This window comes from Sciurus carolinensis, chromosome 11, assembly GCF_902686445.1.
Source record: "Sciurus carolinensis chromosome 11, mSciCar1.2, whole genome shotgun sequence".
Classification (NCBI taxonomy): Eukaryota; Metazoa; Chordata; class Mammalia; order Rodentia; family Sciuridae; genus Sciurus; species Sciurus carolinensis.
Window position 1 is genome coordinate 113,468,795 of NC_062223.1, and position 10,419 is coordinate 113,479,213.

At 40.2% G+C, this 10,419-nt stretch overlaps 1 protein-coding gene across 1 annotated transcript; it reads left to right on the forward strand.

The window, feature by feature from the left end:
• Window positions 1-619: 619 nt before the first annotated feature.
• Cldn25 (claudin 25) lies at window positions 620-1,303 on the forward strand. Its single transcript, XM_047515763.1, has one exon. The coding sequence runs from the start codon at window positions 620-622 to the stop codon at window positions 1,301-1,303; it is 684 nt and encodes a 227-aa protein (XP_047371719.1).
• The last annotated feature ends 9,116 nt before the right edge of the window (window positions 1,304-10,419 follow it).

Sequence of the window (10,419 nt, forward strand, 5' to 3'; positions counted from 1 at the left end):
GGTATTAAAATTTATAATTACTAACAGTATTTCAATAGACATTTCATAATTCTTTGTGTTCACAAAAAAAAAAAAAAACTAGATAATTTCCTGAAGATAAGGTGCTGGATCGTAACTTGCACATATTTAAAAGTATGAAACATGCAGTCCTATTACCTTCCAAAAAAGACTAAATCAAGGGACTGGGGATATAGCTCAGTTGGTAGAGTGCTTGCCTCACAGGTACAAGGCCCTGGGTTCAATCCTCAGCACCACAATGAAAAAAAAAAAAGATTAAATCAATGTATATTCCTGGAACATTGTTTTTGGAATCTCAGAGATGGGGAGTGATTTTAAGTTTATGAACCTATTCATCAAATATATATTGATGGCTTACTGTATGGCTTTTTACCTTTCATGGGAACCTCCTCCAGAATCCACACCTACATCCAATCTTGGACACCCCCCTAAACCCAAACATTGCCAATTTCCTGACACCTGCCTCAGCTGCTGCCCAGAAAACTAATACAGGAACCCTCTCCAAATGTGCAAAACTTTCCACTCCAGCCTCCTGAAAATAGTCCCTGCCAAGGAGTCCTCGAGGCACCTATCCTCCTCTGCCTCTGAAGAGGGAACAGTTATGGCCTGGAGTTTACGTGGGAGAGTCCAGCTTGGGGGACTGCTCCTTTCTCTCCTTGGCTGGGTCTGCTCCTGTGTCACCACTATCCTGCCCCAGTGGAAGACTCTCAATCTGGAATTGAACGAAATGGAGACCTGGATTATGGGGCTTTGGGAGGCCTGCGTGAATCAGGAAGAAGTTGGCACTGTGTGCAAAGCCTTTGAGTCCTTCTTGTCTCTGCCCCAGGAGCTCCAGGTATCTCGCATCCTCATGGTAGCCTCCCATGGGCTGGGACTGTTGGGCCTTCTGCTTTCTGGCTGTGGGTCTGAATGCTTCCAGTTTCACAGGATCCAATTCAAGAGGCAGCTCTGCCTCTTGGGAGGGTCATTGGAAGCATCAGCTTCAGCCACTACCCTCTTTCCCGTCTCCTGGGTGGCCTATGCCACAGTCCGAGACTTCTGGGATGACAGCATCCCTGAGATTGTACCACGGTGGGAGTTTGGAGATGCCCTCTACCTGGGCTGGGCTGCTGGTACTTTCCTGGCTTTTGGTGGATTACTCCTCATCTTCTCTGTGTGCCTGGGAAAAGAAGATGTGCCTTCTCCCTGGATGGCCCATCCCACAGCCCCACCATCCTGTACTCTCCCAGAGGAATTTGATGGCTCCTTCCACCTCACCCCAAGACCTACGAGCCTGCTCATCTAGGACTGACTTCTGCCAAGGAATCTCTGCCATAAACGAATGTGAGTAGAATCCCTTCTCTTTCTTATCCTTTATCACTTTCTATTTGCTCACCTAGTTTTGGGGGGAGGTTGCCACAGTGTTTGTTGATAACTTGATTATCTTGGTAATATAGCAATCTTTACTTCAGAATGGAAAATTAAAGGCACAGTGTCTAACAAAAGTTTATCTCATTCGAGAGTTTTATTTATACAAAAGTACTTCAACAGAGCACAATGGCACACGCCTGTAATCCCAGCAACTCAGGAGGCTGAGGCAGGAGGATCACAACTTTGAGGCCAGCCTCAACAATTTAACAAGGTCCTCAACAATTTAGAGGGATCCTGTCTCAAAAAGGGCTGGGAATGTGGCTCAGTGAGATAAAGTGTCCTTGGCTTCAATCCCTGGTACCAAAAAGTATGCTTTCAAAATCATTAGTTATATGATTGATCATTTTATTACTAAAGTTGCATCCGTCAGAGAAAACCTAATGTGAAGAGGTACTGTGTGTATATCTTGAAAAGTTGACAAAGATGCTTTGGCAAAGGAAAATGAATTTTTGACCCAGAATAGCACCTTAGATAACAATCTTCCTCAGGTGCACAATTTGAAAGGGAGCTTCACAATAGACCTTTGCTGTCTTGTAGATTCTTAATGTCCCAAAGGGGAGATGTACTTTGGTTTTTGCTACATAATGAGGCTATATGAGTGCTCTGCTCTTTTCCTTGCTTGAAGGTAATAATCAGAGTGAGTGATAGGGTGACCAATCCCTTCTGATTTTTACAGGACTTCTTAATTTAACTACTAAAATGAGAAAAGACTTGGGTGCATTGGGACCAACTGTTTATCTGAGATTGACTGTGACCATTACTAACCAGTGTGGGTATGCATTATCACATATTTATCAGCTTCTTGAAAATATATTTAATATATGCAAAATCACTTTACAAACCCCTTAAAATTTAACCTAATGTCAACAGATCTACCCAAGCTGTGTCTGCAAATGAAGTCCCTTTCCTAAAAATAATCCCAGTTCCTTTGCTTTCCCCACCTGCACAGATGGGCTGTATCCTGACTGCCCCACCCTGGAGCCTCTGCAAATCCTGCAGGAGGAACCTCCTGTTGCTCCTGAACCCGTCTCCCGCAATCATCCTGCATATCCACCCTGCTCCCATTGCCCAACTCCCACTCCCATAATCACATGAAGAAGACACCACTGACCGCCGACAATTCAGTGAAAGGTGATGGTTCCCAGACTCTCCAAATAGGTCACTTCTCTACATTCAGATACACGCTAGATTCCGTAAAGAAGTGTGGAGACTTCCCTTCCCAAGCTGGAGCTGAAGCCTCAAGATGCCTTTTGACTCTCAATAAAATAATCCCAGCATTGCAAGATAGCCACTGCCCAAGAAGGAGTACACACATCAACAAATTTGCCAAAGTAGCCCAGGTCGGTACCCTCCTTTGAAAAGTACCACTTTTTCCCTGAGGAAATGGAGTCTGTATAGGTACAACTTTGTATTCAGCAACTTTTACCTTCCTACCCACAGCAGGTTTCTCTGGGGTTCATATTTTCTTTGGAAAGGTTCTTTTCCCTTTAGAATGTTCATTTGCGTACATCCACTTGACATATACAAATCCAGAGCCAGACATGGTGGCACACACCAGTAATCCCAGCAGCTTCGGAGGCTAAGGCAGGAGAATCGCAAGTTCAAAGTCAACCTCAGCAATGTAGTGAGGCACTGAGCAACTTAGCAAGACCCTGTCTCTAAATAAAAAATATAAAGGGCTAAGGATGTGGCTCTGTGGTTAAGCGCCCCTGGGTTCAATCCCTGGTACCATAAATAAATAAATAAATTTATTTCTTAAAAAATCCAAATATCCCAGGTAAATACACCTCTAAGTACAAAGGCCAGTCTGCATTAAGGCTTGTCAGAAAACTGCTTCCAATGCCTTCTCAATAATGACAAAGCTCTTTGGACCAAGTTTCAATGAGGAGTGTGGTTCAAATATCCTGTTCCTACAGTGTCTGCAAGAAGGAATTATCACTCACCCATCTGATCATTTATTCTCTCATTTAACAAATGTTTATTGAGAATCTACCATATACCAGGCACGGTGTTGGAAACCAAGAATGGTAAATAAGACAAAATGAATCTCTGCTCCTCATCTGGGCAAACAGGGGAGACAGATATTAATGTAAAATCACTCAAATAAGTGTAAATTATAACTGTAACAAATTTCACAAAGTTGGAAAGGTACATGGTTATACAAGACCATGCAATAGGAAGAACTTGACCTAGTCAGGGAATCATGAGTGGGGACCCAAAGGAAGTGGTAACTTTTAAAATGTAAACGGTAGAAAGCAGTTTCCAATGAAAAGAAGAAAATGTATAAGGTAAGACTAGTGAGGTAGGAGGGAGACAGACCTTGTGGGGCCCTGTAGACCACAGTAAAGAATATGCTCATCTTTATTCTCAGAATCATGGGAAGCCAAGCATGTGACCTGGGAACAAGAGCTGAGCCCCAGTTGACTGCAACAGTAACTTGCTCCCTGTTTTTTTTTCCCCGGTACCAGGGAATGAACTCAGCAGCACTTCACTGAGCAAAACCCCCAGCCTCTTTTAATATTTTATTTAGAGGCAAGGTCTCATTGAGTTGCTTAGGACCTCAATAAATTGCCAAGGCTGGCTCACGATCCTTCTGCTTCAGCCTCCAGAGCTGCTGGGAATACAGACATGCGCCACCACACCTGGCTTGCTCCCTGTTTTCTAAGAGCTTGTCCCTGTGCAACCTAAAACAGACTTAGTTGTGTAGGGGTTAACTTTCATGAATCTTGGTCATCTTATTTAACATATCTTGAAAAGTTTTTCATGCCAAGAGAGCAGATATTACTGCATTTGTTTTACTAATGAGGAAATTGAGATTCGGGATTTAGGCAACATGTTCACGGCAGGCAGTAATTAGCTGGGTTAGGACTTGAACCCAGGTTTTGATGCCACAGGAGGCCACCTTTCTTCACCCTCATCCAGTTGCTTTACCGCTTTGCTGGATGGGTTATCTAGAAAATCCACAAGTACAAAGGAAAAACTAACACAGAAGCAGTAGAAAAAAAAAAAAAAAAAAACAAAAAACCAAAGTCCTACAAAGACAAACCTTCTTTGTGCTTATGTTTAGGTTCCATCAGGGTCTTTGTTGCCAGATGGCTCACCTGCTCCTGCTGGTGGCTTACCCCAAACTATATCATCCCATTAATTCCATGTTCACAGGTGCCGAAGACATTTTTTTCATCAGCATCTGATTATAGCTTTCTTTGTAAAAAAAAATGAATACAAACTAAAGATTTGTTAAGAAAATATTGTTTTCCCAACCCAACTATCCTTCTAAAGGACACAAAAGCTTTTTGTTGTTTTGTTTTTGTTTTGTTTTAATGGACATGTGGCAGGCACTGCTGATTCACAGCACGCCATCCCAGGAGGGAATGTTATTGGCATTCTGGAGAATGCACTTTCAGACAAAAAGTTTGAGGAAGGAGACACTGTTCACCTAAAAAACACATTTTTTTTTTTTTTAATTGGTACTGGGGATTGAACCTGGGGTGATTAACCACTGAGTCACATCCCCAGCCCTTTTTATATTTTATTTAGAGACAGGGTCTTACTGAGTTGCTTAGGGCCTCGCTAAATTGCTGAGACTGGCTTTGAACTCATGATCCTCCGACTGAGATTGCAGGCATGCACCACTGATCCGCCTTCCCCACCCCCCACTCCCCAGCAAAATGCTACTGTTTTTATTCATCTGCTTTGAAGGGGAAAATAATGAGAAATAAAAATAAAAATAATTCAATCTTCAGCACCATATTTTCTCATTTAGATCTGTGACAAATTATTCTAAGGTTGAAAATATTTTTTTATTGTGATTATACATAGAAAGATGTGGAGTCGTGTACTAGAAAAATAAGGGAATGTGAGTCAATCAGCATTTCAAGTCAAAAGCTTTATTAGGTGCAAAATATTGTAAAAAGAAAACACAAACAACTCAGGGACTTATTAAATTTGATACAATTAGAATTTTATGTGATTCACTGCTATCTTCCCCACCAGCCTGTCTTTGGGCCTGAAAATTTCACTGTTGGTAGTTAAGGTGTTTCACAAGATCCCTATTAAAATATTCATGTTACCCCTCTGGGCCTCTGAGACCAACTCCAGGGAAAGGACCCTAAGAAGGAATCTGATGTCGGTTAAATACATGTAGGATGGGAGGAAGCTTGGAAATGGTTTCATAAGCTTCTGGTTACAAAGTGTGTCATATTGGCCAGGGTTAGCACAATTAGAAACTCAGTTTGGAAATTGATGGTTTGCAGGCACTGGCCTTTAACAGGAAGCTGAAAGAAGCTGGAGTTCATTTTCCATTCTACCAATTGATTGATGGATCTTCCCAAACCAGTCATTTTCCTTACCTCGTCTGCATTTACAAGATGTAGAATAGACTTTTCAGTTGCCTAGATTTTGAATAGTCTCAAAGTCATGTGCTGTTGGTGATTTGCATCTCCCTCTCAAGAGGGGCTCAACACATTGCCACTTAGAGGTGTCTAAATGGCCAACCTCGAACCCAATAGCCTATGGAAGAGATGCATCCAGGTTCCATAGAGGAGAATTATAGGAAGGGGATTCATGAGTTAAGAGTCTTGTGATGTTCTGTACCCTTCCCTATGAGGAATGGTGTGGACATACCTCAAAAGAACCACTTGTATCAGTGTTGTTCCCAGGTGGGAAGCCTGGTACCCCATCCCACTGCCACCAAACTGCAGAAACTGTGGGCCCATTCCTACTACCACCAGAATGGAGCACACCAAAGTTCTTGGGAACATCTGATTTGAGATGTAAAGGTCTAGAAATGGGTGCCTGAGCACCACTACCACTGCAGGCTGGCTGGGGCACAATAGTGGCAGTGCTTGCACTTTGACCTCTTACTGAGGCAAGGTGAGCATTCCATAGCCCAAGTGGACTCTGAAGAAGGGAGTCCCAGCAACACTGTCCCATAGGACAGTGGCAGCAGAGGAGAACTAGAGCTAAGAGACCATGTAAAACCAGTCAGAAAACGCCAAAGGTGTCAGGGAATGGAGTGGGGAGGTTTTCTACGGTTCTCTGAAGAGTCCTCAAAACATCCTATACAAGAGCTAATCACTGGATTCCTACCAGAAGACATTGGAACATTGGACCAAGGGTTAATCACATATATATCCTCCCCCAGGTCTAGGGGAGCCAAATTGGGGGTGAGAAGGAATGGAGGAAAGTAGGAGATCCTATGGCTCCTTCCTTACTGCTCTTGTCTCAACTTCAGGGTGAGTCCTGGACTAGGGACAGGGGAGAACCTCTGAAACAAATCAGTGAGAGTTAACTTTGGATGTACCCTGGTCTAAACTCTATAATACACAAAAATAATCAGTTTTCATACTTATGCATGAAGACAGCTATGAGATCTTCTTGAGATGCTGTCAAAAGACAGAGAAGGGAAATCAAAAAGACCATCTTGAAGGTAGCAGCGATGAATCATATTCTATCAAGTCCACTTATAAAATGATCAAAGAAAAATATATCTAATGTAGAAAAGGAATCAGATGAGATTCCGTAATTTTTATATCCAGCATGAGCCCTGAACCTTTCAATAACCCTGTCTTCCAGTCAGTTTGATTAATATGAACACATCCATTTACCAGAGACCCATAATCCCCTGGATACCTACATTATGCCCTGATCATTCATGCATAATGTCCTATGCAGGCCAGGACAACCCTTAAAATTCTTTCCCCATGACAAATTTCCCTGTGAGAACTGCATCTGGAGCTCTGCTTTATACTGAGTCATTCTTATGTCTATTCTTTCTTTTAACCCTTAAAAAAAAAAAAACTGCATTGTAAGTATACTATTTGATACACCAGGAAGTTTCAGCTGTATAAGGTATCTCAGATTCTAATGTCACTATACCTGCCACATCTTAAAAGAAACATGGATCCAGTAGTGATTTATAAATCAGGAAAACTATACAACTGCCTGACTCATGAATCAGCTCTGTCTGTTCCTTAGGTAGAGTCAAGATGACTTCATAGCTGGGCATGATGGCTCACGCCTGTAGTGCCAGCTACTCAGGAGGCTGACACAAGAAGAAAACTTGAAACCAGAAGTTTAGAGCCAGCCTGGACAGCATATGAAGACCCTGTTTCAAAAACAAATAAACAAAACAAAAAGATGACTTCATGAATGACTGTACTACTTTCAGGTCATCACTGGAATTCTCGCTGTAAAAATCGAAATACTAAGCTAGAAAGATTACCTTCAGCAAGCAGTGAAACCTCCAGTCCACCATCAGGACTAGATAGAAAACTGGCCATCCATGAATGCTATTAACACTAGGATCAGCACATTTAATTTTCAAAGCTCACTTCTGGCAGCTTCTGGGTACCACTTGTGTCCACTTACCAATTCCAAGTCACTAAAATCTTTAGACTGCTTCTATCTCTTAAAGGTATTCAGAGTTAATATGCCTGTTCATTGTTTATCATCACAATTTCTTGTTCTGCTGGTATATCAGGGACAAATTAGGTTTATTTATTTTATTTTGAATAGGGAAGAGACCAGGTCTTGACATGTGGGACCTGGAGTCCTTGAACAGATTCTGTTGATCTGTTTGTCACAGAGAGAGAGCTTAAGTGTTGTCATGACCAGTGAACAATCTAATAGGCAATGCAGCAATCAAGTATGCTGGAAAAAAAACCTAGAAATGTCCTTAAAATATCTCTTAAGCCAGCTATACTCTCTTGAAGATCCATGTGTCAGTTTATTGATCAACAATTTAAAAAGGAATGCAGAGGTTGGGGGTGAAGGGGCAGAAGTGGAGAATTTTTTTCCAGGTTCAGGACTAAGTAATATGACTGAATAGTTTAGACTTTGAGAAAACATTAAAGAACTGATACATTTATGGTAATTACAAAGGTTAATTATATAGAAAAATGATACATTTTTGTTTCCATCAGAGTTTAACATGAAGAAGGTACAATAGATAAAATACATTAAATCAAAAACTATAAAACGCTACTGTAATTCTAACTACTTTAGAGGTAGAGGCAGGAGGATCAAAAGTTCAAGGCCTTCTCAGCAATTTAGTGAGACTCCGTCACAAAATGAAAATACAAAGGACTGGGGATGTAGTGCCTCTGGGATCAATTCCCAGAACCCAAAAAAAAAAAAAAAAAAAAAAAAAAAAAAGAAACACACACACACACACAAAACCTGAAGGGATTCTACAGACTTTTTTTTTTCCTTGTACTGGGGATTGAACCCTGGAGTGCTCTACCAGTGAGCAACATCCACAGTTCTTTTCACTTTCATTTTGAGACAGGGTCTCTAAGTTGCTGAGGCTGGCCTCAAACTTGGGATCCTCCTGCCTCAGTCTCCCAAGTTTCTAGGATTACAGGTATGTGTCACCATACCTGATCTGCAGACCTTTCATAAAACCACAGAATTCAGAGTATGGATGACAACACAAAAGTCACTTTCTTAGTGGCACGAAAGTTCTATGAAGGAGTGGTTCTTGAATGTGATTATCAGCATCACTTGCGATTTTTTTTTTTTTTAACTTAACTGTGTCAAGGGCCCAGTACAAATCCAAGACATATCAAATCTGTAGAGTTGAGACCTTGGCAGCTGTGTTTTTTAAAGTGACACAGCTGATTCTGCCCTGTAGCCAAGATTAAAAACCAGTGCTGAAGAGTTCTGGATTAAAAAACCAGGATTGTGGGCTGGGGAGATAGCTCAGTTGGTAGAGTGCTTGCCTTGGCAAGCACTAAGGCCCTAGGTTCAATCTCCAGCACTGCAAAAAAAAAAAAAAAAAGCAGGATTGTATTCAGGAGAAAAATAAACAAAGAAACTTTTTCTTTGAAAAGATTAATAACCCCCTGAAAATACTAACCAAAAAGAAAGAAGATATAAGTCACCCAATATCAGCAACGAAAGGGAGACATCACTAAAAACACTAGTCATTAAAACACACACACATACACATAAACTCCATGCTATTATAAACTTTGTCAATAAAATTTTAATTTCTGATGAAATGAAATAATTTCTAATAATTTTCCAAAACAGATATGAGGTAGTAATTTTAAAAAATCAAAAACCCCAATATATATTATATCAAAGAAACTGAATCAATAATTTTGCATTCCCACAAAACACACAATGACAATTATTCTAGGCTGAGATGATTTCAATGATGAATGTTCCCAAACACTGAAGAAATAACCCCTATTTTATCCAAACTCGCCCAACTCAAATAATCTTAATACCAAAACCATGATAAGAACATTATAAGAATAAAATTAAAGTCCACTCTCTCCCAAGACATATAGAAGTCCTAAACAAAATTCTACCTACATATAAAAACAATCATGATCAAATCAGGTTATTTTGACAAGGCATGGTTGGTTTAAAATTTGCAATCAATAAATGTAATTCAAATAGTAACAAAATATTGGGAAACTAATCTTACCTACATCTATATATACATAAAGTATTTGATAAAATTCAAGACTTTTTTTCAACTTTTTAAAAACTCATGATTAAAAATAACACTCTTAGCAAACTAGGAATAGATGGATCTTTCTTTACCTAGTAAGTAGAATTTACAACAATCCTACATCATATTTAATGTTGAAAACTTTCTGTCCCCCTGATACTGGGGGACAAAGATGCTCACATCACCATTTCTATTCAGCATTGTATCAAAGTGAGATCAGGCAAGAAAAATAATAAAAGTTTTAAAGATTCAAATAAAGAAAGAAAAGTCATCATTCACAAATAACATAATTTGTGTATAAAATATTAAGAAGTCTACAGATAAATTATTAGAATAAGTGAATTCTAATAATCATTGGTTAACCAAGATCCTTAACCAAGATCATTGGTTGCAGGGCTGATAACAATAACATCAATTTGTTTCTAGATATCAGCAAAAAATAATAAAGAATGCAATTTTTGCCTGTAATCCCAGCTGCTTGCAAGGCTGAGGCAGAATCATAAGTTCAAGGCCAGTCTCAGCAGTTC

Coding starts and splice junctions, on each gene's coding strand:
- Cldn25 (XM_047515763.1), top strand. CDS start 620: ATGGCCTGGAGTTTACGTGGGAGAGTCCAGCTTGGGGGACTGCTCCTT.